General features: G+C 30.6%; 3 protein-coding genes across 3 annotated transcripts; all 3 read right to left on the reverse strand.

Annotated features, from left to right (window-relative positions):
• Positions 1 to 6,538: 6,538 nt before the first annotated feature.
• LOC124499916 (uncharacterized) lies at positions 6,539 to 7,335 on the reverse strand. The gene has a single exon (XM_047063913.2). The coding sequence runs from the start codon at positions 7,187 to 7,189 to the stop codon at positions 6,620 to 6,622; it is 570 nt and encodes a 189-aa protein (XP_046919869.1). The 5' UTR covers positions 7,190 to 7,335; the 3' UTR covers positions 6,539 to 6,619.
• A 1,279-nt stretch (positions 7,336 to 8,614) lies between these two features.
• Positions 8,615 to 17,210, reverse strand: LOC124499851 (filamin-A). Its single transcript, XM_075731029.1, has 11 exons — positions 16,816 to 17,210; positions 14,840 to 14,976; positions 14,515 to 14,735; positions 12,482 to 14,442; positions 12,112 to 12,424; positions 10,481 to 10,654; positions 10,097 to 10,420; positions 9,709 to 10,009; positions 9,501 to 9,648; positions 9,245 to 9,431; positions 8,615 to 9,158 (listed from the first exon to the last, which is right to left on the reverse strand). Exons 2-11 carry the CDS (start codon positions 14,962 to 14,964, stop codon positions 8,785 to 8,787), a joined length of 4,128 nt encoding a protein of 1,375 aa, XP_075587144.1. The 5' UTR covers positions 14,965 to 14,976; positions 16,816 to 17,210; the 3' UTR covers positions 8,615 to 8,784.
• LOC124499902 (filamin-B-like) lies at positions 10,673 to 12,105 on the reverse strand. Its single transcript, XM_047063900.2, has one exon. It carries the CDS (start codon positions 11,726 to 11,728, stop codon positions 10,922 to 10,924), a length of 807 nt encoding a protein of 268 aa, XP_046919856.1. The 5' UTR covers positions 11,729 to 12,105; the 3' UTR covers positions 10,673 to 10,921.
• Positions 17,211 to 17,381: the final 171 nt, after the last annotated feature.

The raw sequence follows: 17,381 nt of genomic DNA on the forward strand, positions 1-17,381 counted from the left end.
ATTGTGTGACAAATTAATTGAAAAAAAAATTTTAAATTAAACGAAAAAAAATCATAAAAAACACAATAAGAAAACAGTAACAACAACAACAATGATGATGATGAAAAGAATTTTTAATTGAAATTATGTGAATGTCATTTTTTTCAATTTACAGAAAAAAAGTCGACATTTTTTTCAGAAAAACAACAACAACAACTATAACAACAATTCGCCAAAATAAAGTCTCAAATTAAGATTTCAAACAAACAACAACATCATCATCCAGGTATGAAATAATTTTTTTTATTCTTGTTGGTGTTTGTGTTATTCATTTTTATTCATTGAAATTTAATTTTTCTTTTCATAAAATAAAAATTTTCCCCGTGGGATTTGTTCGGTGTGTGTGTGTGTGTGTGGGTTGACATGATAATTATCATATGACAAGTTTGTCCACTTACCAACCTACATACACACACACACACACAGACCAAAAGGTTTACATTATTCAATGATTCAATGATTCATTCGTTTGGAGAAAGAGGAAAATTTTCAGAAAAAAAAACCAAACCAGTGCCGAGAATAATTGTATTTTAATTTTTAAATTTTCACTATCTCTCTCTCTCTCTATCTATCTCTTTTTGAATGTCAAAGGTTTTTTTTTGGTTTTTTTTTTGGAATCAACCAATTAAATCAAATTCATTTGATTCATTTGATTTGATTCAATTCATGGCTAACGGATTTATTTTCACAGTTGAACAACTTTTAATTGCAAAGCAATTATTGCTCTTTTATTGCGTCAATGGCCAACCAAAAATCATGATCAAACAAAAAAAAATGTAATCCTTTGAGATTATTTCGGTTGTTGAGCTGAAATAGATTTTCTAATTCCGAATTTTTGTCTAGAATTGATGAATTTGTAAATTGGAAAAAAAATTATTTGAAAATAGAACGAAAAAGAAAACCGGAAAAAAATGAAACCAACATGAATTTGTACGCAAACGCTGGTTTTTGTTTTCATCAACAATATATACTATATTATTATTATTATTGGTTCCTGGTTACTGGTTTTTGTTCGTTTTTGGCCATCACCATTATTTGATGATTCTGGTTCAGGCTCAATACGTTGATGATGATGATGATGATCCATGCGCATCAAACAAACACACACACACACACACACTAGGCATATATATTTTTTTTCCAGGTACCAGTTTTTTTTTTGAATTTTTTATCAAATAATAAAATGAAACGTGCGCGCCATTGTATACAACACATACACAGCACACCGTATAAATACAGCCGGTCAAGTGTTTCATCTGTTAAGTTCGTGTGTGTGTGTGTGTGTGTTTCATCGGGTAAATTGAAAAAGGAAAAAAATATATTCAAAATTCTTTTCTGTGTAAATGTGTATTTTTGTATTTAGTCAGCACAAAATTATGGATTTTCATGTAAATCTTATCTGTCTCTCTCTCACTCTACATTTTAATATTTGCAAATAATAAAAATAAACATAATTATAATTATCATCATCATAATCATCATAAACTACTTTACCTGGCATGTGTTTGGTCCAGGATCCAGGAAAAGGTGGTATACAGACACACACACACACACAAAATTACATAAATTAATTGACCTTAGAAATTTTCTTTTCTCTTCATTACAATTCAAATTCAGTTTGGTTTTTCCATTTTCCATTCCATTCTATATATAAATATTCATTATAAATAGTTAATGAAACCAATAACAACAACAGTGACAGCAACAACAACAACAACAACAACAACAGAAAAAAAAATTCAAATTCCATTTGTGATTTCAATATTCAAATCGTTGCCCAAGATATTGTGCTTATGCATTAAGCGTTTGGTTTCAGATGAACCATTTTTTTTTCTTTTATTATATAAATAAATACATTCGCAACATAGACACACACACAAACAGACACAAATAGATTTACCTTTCTTTTCCACTTTTACCATTTTTTATGGTTTTCTTTCACTCTCTCTCTCTTGCTCTTTATGTTTTGTCTGTTCAATTTGATTGCTTTTGCCATTTATATAAAAATTTTTTTTTTCATTCGATTCATTCACTGTGTTTACTTAAAAAATTTCAATTGAATTTAAATTTTCTTTTTTTCCATCCGCAAATACAATGATGATGTTGTTCCATTAGAAAGACAAGATCGACCAACAACCAAGTTATCTCATCGATGAAGATTTTTCTATGCATAAAAAAAACATTCAGTTTCATCATCATCATTCTAATTTCATCAATTAATAAACAACATTGTTGTAGTTACATTTGATTGACTTATTTTCTTTGGATGAATAAATCGATCCAAAATAATAATGATGATGATGATGATGATTTTTTTATTTTGATGAATAACAAATGTACATCTTGTTTCTTTTTTTTTGGTATTTGTTGACGTTATTTTTTTTCTCTTATTATTCCAAATTTTTCTAGGATTCTAGGACTCAGTACCCAACACAAAAACAAAATATTTTCTTTTTGGTTTTTTTTTGCCGTTATTTTTTTTTATTGTTGTTGTCGTTGTTCAAAACATCTTATACATTATTGATTATTGATTCGGCCATCGCCATATAATCACCATTTTCATTTTTTCTCTTTCTATTTTAGATCAAAATACCTGTGTGTGTGTATGTGTGTGTGTTTGTATACTATCACAAACACCACCACCACCATGATGTCAGCCAGCCAGCAAAATATTTTCTGCTGACTAGCTTGATTTTTTTTTTTTGGCAGTTTTTTATCATCACAATTTTTTTTTTGTTTGTTTGTTTGTTTCCGCAAAAAAAACACTTTCATTGCCATTTGGATGGCTGGTTTGGTTGGTTGTCTCGCTCTCTCTCTCTCCGTCTGTGTGTGCGTGTGTTCGATGATTATTATCGATATACTCTCCAGGCATCAAATGTAAGTTTTTTTTTGTTGTTGTTGTTGTTCTTTTGTTCTTTTATAATTTCAATTAAGATTATCACATTTTTTTTTGTTTCTGGATATTTGATTGTCAAATTAATCGATAAATTAATTAATTGTTTTTCTTTCAAATTCATTGAAATTTGTGGGGCAAAGTTCTGGCAAGATGGGTAAGAGATGATTGTGAAATCAGAAACAGAGAAAAAAAAAATTTTCCATCAACATTGGAAAGCCAAATTGATTAATTTGATTTTCAGGATTATCAATCAATTGATTGATTTATCGAAAACCTTTGTTTGTAATGATGATGATGATAATAATGATTAGTGATCGATTTTATTCTTGATCCAAATCCAGAAAAAAAACAAAAAATCATCAGATTCATTTTCAATCAAAAGGATTTCGAAATGAAAATCGAATAAATTGTTTGGGATGGCAGAAAAAAAAAATTTTTTTTTCTTGTTTTTGAATTGAAAATTAAAATATAAAAAATCAACTTCCCATCTTATCAAAGCTATGTTCAAACACAATGAATGTCAACAAGAAAAGGGAATTTTATTTTTATTTTTTTTGTTTCTTTCAAGCAGCCACCAGTCAGCCAGCCAGCCAGTCAGCCATGATCAACATTCAAAAACAGATATTTTTTTTTTGTTCACAAATTTAAAATTTTGAAAAATTAATGCAAAAGAAAAAATTGATTTTCATAATGATTCCATTAAAATGGTCCAATCACATGATGTTGATGATGATTTTTTTTTACAACAGACCGGCATACGTTGTACTTGATAAGTGTTTGTTGTTGTTGTACATTTTTTTTTTTTTTGGTTCCAAATAAAAAAAAAATAGCTAGATTTTTTGTTTTTGTTTCTAGATTGTGTATGTGTGTGTGTGTGTGTGTGGGTTTTTCTTTTTTTTGACAGCTAGATTATCAACAATTCGTTGTTCAATTTGTATTTTTGTTTTTGTTTTCATGGTTCAAATGGCTTGGAATTTTTTTTCTTTTTTCACCCTAATCACATTATTACCACCAATGAAAATGGTTCTCTCTCTCTCTTTCTCTCAACATTACAAAAACAAAAACACAATGTTTATAATTTTTCAAGTTGTTGTTGTTGTTGTTGTTTTTGCTTGTGACAACAGCTTTCATCGATTTAAAACATAGGTGTAACATATCCATATTATAGAAATGACCAAATCATTTGACGTTCCGCACATACATACACACACACACACACACAATCATTATGTTGATGTTGATGATGATGATGATGGAACGTTCCAGGACCAACTTTTTTTTTCTTGCCGTTTTTTTTTCTTCATTTTCGATGGATGTGCACAGAATGCAAAAAAGTATTTTTCATTTTCTCACTCACTTTCACATTCACACTCAATTTTTTTTTGTTTCGTTTGCTGATGGATGCTTGATTGTTATCATCATCATCATCAACATAATGTTGTGTGATGAACAACAATTTTATCGACCAGAAAGAAAAACATCACACACACACACAGACATACTGAGAATCATTAAACACACATCTGAATGAATGAAAAGGGAAATTTTGAATTTACATTCCGGCTTAGATGAATGAATGAATGAATAAATAAATTTCAATCAAATTCTTTGGTTATAATAGCAGCCGTAGCTTTTTTTTGCCGGTCATTTTTAAATTGTTGAGCAATATATTACGAGATGAAGAAAATCTCGATATATACGATATAAAAGTTTCGAAAAAGTTCAATGGCATTCTAATATTTGAATTGACGTTTAATTTTTCTAAATTCAATTATCCATTATTTTTTTTCATTAATTAATCCTAATGTACCATTTAGAGAGAGAGACAAGAGAGAGAGAGAGAGAGAGACAAGAGAGAGAGAGAGAGAGAGAGAGAGAGAGAGAGAGAGAGAGAGAGAGAGAGAGAGAGAGAGAGAGAGAGAGAGAGAGAGAGAGAGAGAGAGAGAGAGAGAGAGAGAGAGAGAGAGAGAGAGAGAGAGAGAGAGAGAGAGAGAGATTCAGTCAGTCAGTCATTCAGCCATTCATCAAGCAGAAAAAAAAGAGAGAGGCAATTCAGCCATTCATTCATTCAGTCATTCAGCCATTCATCAAGCAGAAAAAAAAAACATAAACATTTTTGCAATTCCAAAAACTCTCAACTGTCACTTGAATTTTGCAGACACAGACACTATGACTATGTCTGTGTGTGTGTGTGTGTGTATGTTTTAGCTGTTAATTAGTTTAATTAGAATCAGAAATGGACGGTAATTTTTTTTTTTTGAAACTAAACAAATATAATGATTCTCATTTGTCGACTTTTTGTTGTTGTTTGTTGTTTTTTATGATTATCAAACAACAACGTTTCAGATAATGATGAATGAATGATGACAACAACAACAACAACAACAAGGACAAGAGTGAATAATTTTTTTCTTTTTGACAAACAAACAAGAATAATCTCTATTTTTTTTGATAATTTTCATCATTCAAATTGCCATAACCATAAGCTGACTTTGGGCCAACAACAACAAAAACAAAAACAATTTTACGCTGTAGATTTATCCGATTTGAATGGCCACGGATATCCGGTGGAACAACCAAACAAACAAATCAAGAAAAGAATAGATTCCCTAGAGCAAAAGTTATGCTGATGATGATCTGTTTCTTGAATCATAAACACAAAACACACATACACATATATTCATACATACGCGCACCTACAAAAAAAAAACACACAAATCAAAGATGTTTATGCGTGCGTATTGTATGTGTATGTGTATGTGTGTATGCGTGTTTTGTCACATTGTTCATCGATATCCATCAATCAAAAATGAATTAACAACAACAATAACAAAACAAATCGTAAAACCAACTGATCATCTCATTGATTTATTGGATTTATTGATTTGTTGTTGTTGTTGTTGTTTGGTGTTCATTTTTTTCATTATTATTTTCTTCGTTTATTTGAAGAAGAAAAAAAAAAAAAAAAAAAAATTTTCAAAAATCCAAAAACACGCTCATCTTGGCCTAACTTTTGCGTTTAGAGGAATCAATGTTCATCATTATCAACATCATCATCATCATCATCGTCATTCACTTTGGGCTATTTTGAATTATTTAACACTTGAACAATCAACTAGCAACGGTATTTGCTTTTGTTTGTTCATTTTCATTCTTTTTTTTTGATCTCATTGATGATGCATGACAGTGATATTATACCAATGCATGAAAAAAATTTTTTTTTCTCTCCTCTCCATTCTCTTTATTCAATGAAAAACGTTTCTTCTTTCTTTCTTTTTTTCCAGTGAATGATGATGAATGAATATATTTAATTTTCTCAAGAATATAGAGTGAGCAAAAAAAAAAAAAAAAATAAAACACTGCTTCAAGCGTTTCAGAAAGCATGAAATGGCAACTAAAAAAAAAAAAAAAAGAAGTGAAAAGAATTATCAATCAGAATTAGTGATTTCCAAGGAATAAAAAAAAAGACAAAAAATTCAGATTTCTTTGCACTTTTTTTTATTATTTAGATAACAAAATGTCAACATTAGTGAAAGAATAAAGTGTGTTTGAATGAAATGATTGATTTCATCATCACTATTATTATTATTATTAGACGAAAGATTTATCATTTGAAGCAACTGAAATTTTATTTCTTTTCATTATCATCATTCATTATTCATTATTCATTAATTGAAAATGTAATTAAAAATCAAGATCGGCATCAATTTCCGTCATGGTAATCAAATTGTTACCATCTTTATCTAATTTCTTAAATTCAGCAATAATATTCATTGAAGAAATTTGATCATCCGTCAACGTGGTTTGAATTAATTGTTCAAATTCTTTACTATTCAACATTTTATCATCATTTTGATCATTATCGATGAACATACGATACATAAGATCTGTTTGTGCACGTGAATCACTATTATCCAATGACATTGTTAATGATGCTGGTTCTTCAATAAAATCTGATGTTTTATTTTGATTTTCACAGAATGCAGTATTCCAACACCATAATGCTGGATTACCTTTACGGCAGCCACCATCACAATTACAACCGAATATATTACATGAACCATAACCACAATAAATATTTGCTTCTTCACAATCGGCACAACGTTTAGCAGGATGATCTTTTGGTTCTGAACATTTAAAAACTGAATAACAACATTCGGCCGTGGCCATATCGAATTCAATCATTGCCATTATTGTAATAATAACAATGACCATTGTTACTGTTGTTGCCATTACACTTTTCGTCATCATCATTAAAAATCAAAAATAGTAATCAATGGGAAAAACAAAACAAAAAAAAACACAAATAAATTAAGATTAAACTCAATGTCTAAAATGTTGCCAATTTTATAGCCCAAAAAAACTAAATCATCCATCCAATAAATAATGATGATGATGGTACTTCAAACAAAACAAAAAAAAAATCCAGAACAATCGAAAAAAAAAATAAAATTTTCAATTTCAATTTCAAGTACAAACAATACATAAAACAAAAAAATTTCCTCTCTTTTCCCTCTTCAATTTTTTTTTTGGTGATTTTGTTGATTTCAATTTCATCTAAATTTTATTGATGATAACCGATCAATCGATTTCTCTTTTTTTTGATCATTACACACATTGATTATCATAAATATACGTGTACATGTTTGTTTGCATTTATTATGAAAAATTAATTGTTTTCATCCTCATTTGATTCTTTTGTACTTATCATTTTTATGAATCTCAGGTTTGTTTTGTCCTTCAAAAATAAAAAATAAAAAAATATTGCACATTAATTGATTCAATTGCTCAATGATCATGAAATAATGTTGATGATGATGATGATTGTAATACCAGCCAAAAAAAAAAAAAAAATTTTTTTCTATTTCTCAATGACTAAGATTTGTTATTTGGTCAAAACAAAACCCAAATATTTATACGATGACTATGACATTATCATGTGCAATGTTTCTCATCATCATCATCATCATCATTCTATTCAGTTTTGTTTGTTTTTTCACTGGTATAGATAGAATATGGTGATCAAAAAATAGATTGGCCAGCAAAGTATCAATGTAATGGACATACACACACACACACACACACAAAAGACAATTAATCCATCCACATATCGACCTGGAATAAAAATCTTTATCGATCCATCATATTGTCCCTTTGAATTTGTGTTTGTTTTTTGTTTTGTTTTTTTTTCGGTAGATAAAAATTTGCTATTTATTCTTACTCCTTACTTGTCATAAGGTTTTTTTTTCTCATTATTTTCTAATACCATCACACCGTTCGTGGTTCGTGATCGATATTTTTATAATAATAATAATAATAATAAATTTATTCGTCTAAATTTATAACGACTAAATGAAAAAGAAACAAATTGAAAAATTGCCCGGATATATAAACATGTGAGGATTATCGATCGATCGATCCATCGATTGACATAACAACACAAAAAAAACACGAAAAAAAAACAATCCTGGATTTATTCCAATATACTAAACATTGTTGTTTTTACTGGCCAGATTCTGGTTCTTTTGGATCCAGAAAAAGATGAATTTTTTGAATTGAAAAATAGATGGCGACTTGAATCACCATTCAAATGGTTCTTTTGGATCCAGAAAAAGATGAATTTTTTGAATTGAAAAATAGATGGCGACTTGAATCACCATTCAAATGATTATTATTCACTTTTTTTTCATTTTGAATTAAATTTTATTATTATTTTTTCGGGATTAAGAATTGAAATCATTATTATATTAGTAATTGTAATTGTAATAATCGGAACACTTTGAAAGGGTTAACAAAAAAAAAGTTCCGAATGATTTAGTTGACATTTTATTGTAATGGTTGGTTAAAATCTAATCAACAGTAAATTGAAGTACACCACCAGGTATTGGTTGACCACCATATTTCATTTCGATTGTATAATTACCCGGTTGTTTAACCTTATAATTAACACTATATGTTCCATCAGGATTACGTACAACTTTACAATCAATATTTTCTTGTGTTTCACGTTCGGTCTGTGTTTTGGTTTCACGTCTTGTTTCACGAATTAAACGTTTACCACCAGTCGGTGTTGTTTCAATTCTTTCCGTAACAGTTTCTTTACTTTCCGATGATGATGTTACACGTGTCACTTTACATGTCAATGATCCCGGTCCAGCTTGTGATGCATCCACTTTAACTGAATATTCTTGATTGGCAACACATTTATCTTTTAATTCACCATCTTATTTGAAATTATTTTTTTTTCCAATGAATATAATGAGAATGAGAATAAATATTAAAATATATAACCATTGATGGATTACATACCGATAATTTTGCATTTACTAGCATCACCAGTCTGTGTGACATCCACTTTGAATGGTGGTGCAACTTCTTGTCCATCGAATTTGACAACAATTTTATGTTCACCAATATCTTCCGGTATATAAGTGATCTTATATGTACCATCTTTAAAATCGGTTTTCCAATAACGAATTCCTTTATCTTTTGGATTCTAATTTGATTTACAAATACAATAAAATTCATTGAATTATGAATAAATGGATTGTACAGATTGTCATACCATAATGCCAACTTGTAAATCACCGATTCCAGCTTCTTTTGTATCGACAATGAATTCAGCTGGCATACTTGCCGGAACTTTTTCCTTTAGACCACTGATTTTTACTTTATTTGGTTCAGATTTCTTTTTCACTTGCATCTTGAACGTACTAATAAAACAGATAAATGGAGAAGAAAATATTGAAAAGTAAACATCATCATATACATACCTGCCCTTAATATCTTTACCACCATAAGTGACTTTAACATTGCATGGACTACCTTCAGGTGGTGGTTTATAGCTAACATCATATGTACCATCACCATTATCTTTAATGACTGGTTTGTCCGGTATTGGACCTTTATCGCCACTAATTTCAACACCAAGTGGAGCTTTAGCCGATTTTTTAGCATTCACTTTGAATGACAATGAATCAGTGGCACGACAATTATTCGGATCGACACCAGGTCCAGAAGCAGTAACTTTTGAAGCATCAACTTCACCTTGAACCGGTACTTTGAATGGGCTTCCTATTGTGAGCAACAACAACAAAAAAAAGATGTCAAACTCAGTAATAACGAAAAAAAACGAACAAGAATCGATAATACATTACATACCAGGCACTTGTTGATCACCAAATTTAACTGCAATATTATAGTTACCAGGATCATCCGGTATATATTGAACCGTACATGATCCATCACGATTATCGATGCATGTAACTTTTGGTTCAGATGGACCTTCAATAGCAATACCTAATCCACCGTTACCGGCACCAGCGGTGACAACAGTAAATTCATTCGGTTGATTAGCATAACCTTTTTCAATACCAGGTCCAAATACTTTGACTTTTTTAGGATCAAAACCGGCTTGTGCTTTAACTTTTTGTGGCATACCGGGTATTTGGCTATCATCATATTTGCAATCAAAAGTATATTCACCTAAAAAAAATAAGAAATTATAAATACAGGTAAATAAATAGCAAAAGAAAAACAATTTACCTTCTTCTGGTAGAATATATTTAACTTTATAAGTACCATCATTGTTATTATCAACAGAATTATGAATCTTTTTGCCAGTTGGTGAACGAATAGTACAGGATATCTTGCCATCACCAGATTTTTCGGTTCCTTGTGCATTAACAGTAAAACTGTTGATACAAGATGAATATTGATCTATGAAATGAAGAGAGAATTTTGGTTGCATTGGTCATCATATTTTATAACTTTTTTGTTTTGTTTTGTTTTTGTTTTGTTGATCGTTCACCAATATGCAGTAGTAGTAGTAGTAGTAGTAGTAGTAATACGGTTAGTGAAAACAATTTGACAAGCAATACAATCAATCAATACAACATTTTGCGGCATGCCAAAACAAAGGCGACGATAATAATAAGGAAAATATATGGATTATATATGAATAATGATGATGATTTGAATCTGTAATCAATAAAGAATACTTCTTCGTTGAATTGATGCATTAAATGATTTAGATCGTTGTGGTTGTTGTTGATAATGATACATTTTTCGATGGATAGTGGTGGATTTCATCATATCTTCGATTGATTGAAATTTTTGTTCATCATTTATTACTTCCACACGATATGGTGAATTGGATAAATGATACATATTATACAATACTGATATATAATATATACCAATTTTTGTTGGTATATATGCTATTGAACAACTACGATCACCATTATCTTTACAATAGATTGCTGCATGTGATGGTCCTTCGACAATCACTTTGACACTTGTAACACAAGCAACAGAAGTATTTCCACTGTTACGTACTTGTTTTAGATCGACAACAAATTGACCTAAACGATTTACATGACAAACTGGTCCCAGACCTGGTCCATATGCACGAACTTGTTGTGCTTGTTGTTCTTGTTCAAGTAATTGATAATCTTCATCCGTAATTGTAGGTAATATCGGTAATGGTAATACTTCCACTGAATATGGTGAGCCAGCAATATTGACACTGTTTAATAAAACTCTAATCTGATATGTTCCAGTTAATTTCGGTGTAAAATGTACAATGAATCCACCAGTGGCAACGGTCAATGTTGGCAATATGCTGATTCGTGGTGCTGTCGTTCGAATATTATTATCATCATTTTGTTCCATTGATACATAATAATCATTTGGTTCATCAATAATAACGGAAACATCATCATATTGTCTACATCCAGGTCCAATCAATACACGAAATGTTTGCATCGAATTTATCATCATAACTTGGATCATGGTTATTGATTTGATTGATCGATATGATGAACGAAGAAAACATGTGACAACAACATGGAAACATAGATAGAATTCATACAATAAGGTTCATGTAGCATTTGACATTTTTTTTGTTTTGTTTGGGAATTTGAATGGATGATAATTCAATCGTAATAAAATCCATTCAAATCTCATTCTATCTATCTTCTATAAATATCAATCACTACGTATAATTGTCATGGCTAATTGTTGCGCATTATTTGTTTATTTTTTTTAATATTAAAAAAAGCTATATAGCTAATCACTAATAGCGTGCATATGGGCAAAAAAAATGTTAGTCATATATAATATGTTAATAAATGTGTATATGAATTTTGCCAAACAAAAACTAAATGAATACATACTTGGTTCTAATCCTTCAATTTTCACTTTGGATACATCAGCAGCTGGTGTTACATTAACATCGACAGGTAATTTAGGAATTTGTTTACCGGCAAATGTAGCATTCACTTTATATTTGCCTGGATTTTGGGCAGTATATTCGACAGTATATTGACCATTTTGATGATCGGTCACAGCTGTTGGTACATCATTGCCTTTTTCATCTTTGATCTGTGGAATCAATTCACCTGAACCGGCCGATCGTGCATCAACAATAAAATGTGTTGTTTTGCCCGGTTTGACACCTTTTTCCAATCCAGGACCATATAATTTAATCTAGTAATTTAAACAAAAAAAAATTGAATTCAACAAAAATCCAACAAATCTACATACCTTGGATGGATCAGCAACACCACCGACTTCTACTCGATATGGACTTTTAGCTACAGCTTGTCCACCATAGTTAATCTGAACAGTATGTTTACCCAATTTATCTGGTGTATATTTCACTTTATAGGTACCATCTTTATTATCAGTGATTTTTGTTTCAACCTCTCGATAATCAGTATTATCCATGACGGAAATTTCCATTGGAATATTCTTGCCACCAGCTTTTCGTGTATCGACAGTGAATTCAGTTGGCTGAGCAATAACAACTCCTTTTGGATTCAGTCCTGGACCAGTTGCCGTAACCAATTCGGGTTTGAAATCAGTTTTGGCCACAATAATTGGACAGTATGGCGATTTCGGTATATCCTCACCATCGACAGTAATATGAACAGCATATTCACCCGGTGCGGTTGGATGATAGATAACTTCAGCCGATCCATCGCCATTATCATTACATTCAATTTTAGCATATGACGGTCCTTCAACTGAAAATCCTAATGTACCAGTTTCGCCATTAGTATCAACAGTGAATTTGGCTGGATAGCCAACAATACCGCCTTTTAATCCAGGTCCATAGGCAACAACTTTACTATCAATCAATGGTCCAACTTGAACCTCAAATGGACTTTGAAAGATTTCCTGATCACCAAATGAAACTTCAACCACATATTTGCCTTCTTTCAATGGTTTATAATCACAATTATAAGTGAAACCATCTTTAGCTTTAAGAATATTGCATTTGACTTCTTTGCCTTCAGGTCCAATAACTTTGATTTTTGGTGTACCTGGACCGGCACCTTCAGTTGTAACACGAAAATCGGCAATATCATTAACACGAACACCAATAGGTTGTAGACCACGACCAAATGCACGAACTTTTCGTGGATCACATGGTGGTGCAACAGTAGTTTTGAATGGGCTTTGTGGTACTGGTTTGCCAGCAAAATTAACCGCAACTTGATGTGGACCTTGTAATTGTGGAACATATTCACAACGATATTTCTTTTCATCTTCACCATCTTGACGCAAACGCATTGGAACCGAATTCGTTTTGCCATTCGGATCGGTAATGACAACTTCCACTTGACCAATACCGGCACCATTTGTATCGACATCAAAATATGTTTGTTTACCAACTTGTGGTCCTTTTGGTTTTAGGCCAGGACCTTCACATTTAACTTTAGATGGATCACCAGGATTACCTTTTACTTCAACTTCAAATGGTGATTTTGGCACTTCAGTTCCAGAATATTTGACAATTACTTTATGTTTTCCTTCCATTTTTGGCGTATAGGTGCAAGTATAAGTTTTGGCTTCATCATCATTGAATTTAACATCAACTGGCGTTTGTTTTCCTTTTGGATCTTCTAAAAACACTTGAACCTCACCATCACCAGCACTAAATGTTTCTACTGTGAAATTTGTTTTAGCACCATTAGTGACGCCGGTCTTTTGAATACCAGGACCGTAGCATCGTACACGTTTTGGATTGTGTCGTGGTTTGGTTGGCGCATTCTCTTTCAATTTAGCATTAGGAAATTGTGACAAAAAAGTCATCATTGATAATTCATCTACTTTAGGATTAACCATTTCTTCAGCAGTAACCAATGGTGCTACACCTAAAAATTCTTCAGCTGTACTCATTGCTTTTTGAACATTTTTCAATGATTCATTTGGTTTCCATTTATCCCAATCCGGACATAAACCAGGTGCACATGCATCAACCAATGCGCCAAGTGCTACACCATTATTCCAATCACTGGTAAAATTATTAATTGGAACATCGGGCACTTTATTTTGTATCCATGCCAATAGACGTTGTTTAGGTGATGGGCCACCTTTTTCTTTATACATTGATTCATCTTCACCTTCCCACATTGGCATCGATATCGAATAATGTAAAATCAATGTCCACATTACACCACAAATTAATTTCACTTTACCATCGACAACATCGATACTATCTATAAATAATAAATAACAAGGAATGAAAAAAAAAATTACCATTCGAAAAAAAAACCATTAAAATACGATACCAATGTTGACGATGCGAATTTTTTCATCATTTTTCAAAAATTGTAATGCAATATTAACATTTTCAATTTTCTGTGCACGAACTTTTGGACGTTTATTATAATTGGGCAATCGTTTACCGGATAACACTTCAACCAATGCAATTAAACGAATACCATCGCTAAAATCGGTGGTAATATCAGCTATATGTTTATTGACCGTACGAAGATGTTCATTTGCCCATCTTTTCATTGTTATTTTAATTGGGATTGGAATTTTTTTAGGGAAAGAAAGAGAGAGAGAGAACGAGAGTGAAAAAAAAACATAAATCAAATGTTAATTGAATACCTTGTAAACGTATTGTGTTGCATTTTTTTCCATACTGCATCTTCGGCCAAATCTTTGGTCATACGATCTTCATCTTCATCCGGTTTGCCGGTACGTTTTTTTTCATCGGCCAATGGTTTGACCATGGTTTTTTTTATCTTTGAATTTTGTTAATTGAAAGAAATTTAATCAGTAGAAATAAAAAAACAAACACAAAGACAAAATCTTGAACAAAAATGAAACTTTAGTCAATTCAAGTATGGCATCGAATTCACTGAATCCAAATGAATAAGAAAAAAAAAATTTTCTGTGCTAAAAGGGATAATATCAATGATGATAATGAATGATGGTGATGGTGATGGTGATGGTGATGATGATGATTACCCGCCGCTATATTGGTATGAAATCGAATGAAATTTGTGTAAAAATATTTTCTGTCGTTGTAGGACAGTATTACAGGCGAAAATAATTACCATCACACACACACACACAAAAAAAAAACTGCTGAATTTTTTTTCTGCCTTTCTTTTCCTTGCAAAAAATTTTTTTTTTCGTTCAATATTTCTGTTTCTAATTGATGCCAAGTTGGATGGTTGAAGGGAGAAGAAAAAAAATATATCTAATTTCCCTTATTATAAAAGAGAAAATTTTTCTTTTCATACAAATTTTCCATCATCATCATCATCAGAATTTTACTGAAAAACGGTATTTTGTTTATTTATTCATGTGTTTTTGTGTTTGTTTGTTCATCAAGATTGGCATCATAATCATCTTCAAATTCAAATTTATTTTTTTTATTATTTCACCCGATCTGTACCCGGGATGTGTATTTTTTTCTGTTTTTTTTTTGTTTTTTCTGCTTTCGCTTTCATTTTTTTTTATGATTACTATTTTCGTCGTCAATCCGGTTACATTATTTGATGATGATAATGATGATGATGATGATGATGATGTTGGCGGTAATAATAATATTTGTTTGTTTTCAAAATCAAAATACAGAAAATGATGATGATGATGATGATTGCAACAACAGGAATGCTCACTACTATATGAATAAGAGCAATAGACTTTGTTTTTTTTAGACGATTTTCTTGGTAAAACAATAACAATGACAACAACAACAACAACAGTGGTAGTTCAATTGATGAAAGTAAGAATAAAGAATCCAATACACACACACACAGCATATACTAAAATGGTTTCCAAAATTAGAATTTCATCATTTTAGAATCACTTGATGAATGTTGGGGTTTTTTTATATGGCATGTGTGTGTGTGTGTGTGTGCAGTGATTACTTGTTCACAAATTTAATGTTTTCGTAGTAGTTGTTGTTGTTGTTTTTGTTGGAAGACATCATCGTCATCATCAAATGTCTAATTTTATCATCAAAAAAAAAATTCTGATGATTATTACAACGCCCATATGAATTGACAAAACAAAACAAAAAAAAATTGAAAATTGAACTAAATCGAACGACAAGAATCAGATTAGAATGCAAAAAAAAACAAACAAAAAGTGTTTTTTTGCACAATCAATGTAGAATTATTCAAATTGGGCGTAGGTGTGTCTGTATTCAATATTCTGATTTGTAGTCTTTTTTTTTTTAGTTCAATAATCAATCGATAAATTTTTTTTTCTTATGTTTCTAGGTTAAATCCTACGTATTTTTTGTAGATCATTAAAAAAAATGAATGGAATTCACATTTTTTCGGGTATTTCGAAATTCTTTTCTTTTCTATTTGATGGCAATGAGAACGAAGAAAAAAAAATTTCTTGTGAAGCAAAGTTTTTTTTGGTTCCATAAATTTTTCTCGTCAAATTCTGTTGGTTTTTTAATTTTTGTTCATTTTCAAATCAAAAAAAAAAAAAAAAAATAAAAAATGAAGCTGGAATTCATCAACAAATTCGATTGATCCGATTAAATTTCATGAATTTTTTAAATTGAATTTAGAATTTCGAAAATAAATGAAATGAACTATATGATGATCAAAACTTACCAGAATTTAGTGAATGGATTGAATATAATGGAAAAAAACAAAACAACTGAAAATTTGATGTGATAATCTCTTTGTCAGCCAACAAAAGTCGATTGGATTTGCTGTTGTGGTTGTTGTCGGTCGATGGATAGGGTTATATATTATAAGATGATGATAATTTGTTTTGTTTTTTTTTATTATTGTGAATGATGGATGAAGGAGAATGCAAAACAAAACAAACAAACAAACAAAAAATCCACCTGAACAGTGAAAATGCCAAAAAAAAAACTACAAATACGTTCAAGTAGATGAAAATTTGAAATGTTTCGCTGTTGTCGTTGTTGTTGTTGTTTTCAAATTCGAAATAAAATAAAAAAAAACTTGTTAGCATCCATAAAGAGACACACTGTTGCATATACACAATTGAAAAAAATCAACAAGAAACGGGAATTCATTCTTACTTACGTTGCAAATATTCTTCATTCATTCACATTTATTTTTTTTTCTGTTTATTTCGAGCATGCGAAATAAATGAGTTTTTTTTAAATTTGATCTACTAAACATCGATCACACCCATCACATCATCA

This window comes from Dermatophagoides farinae, chromosome 5 (genome assembly GCF_024713945.1).
Source record: "Dermatophagoides farinae isolate YC_2012a chromosome 5, ASM2471394v1, whole genome shotgun sequence".
Lineage (NCBI taxonomy): Eukaryota > Metazoa > Arthropoda > Arachnida > Sarcoptiformes > Pyroglyphidae > Dermatophagoides > Dermatophagoides farinae.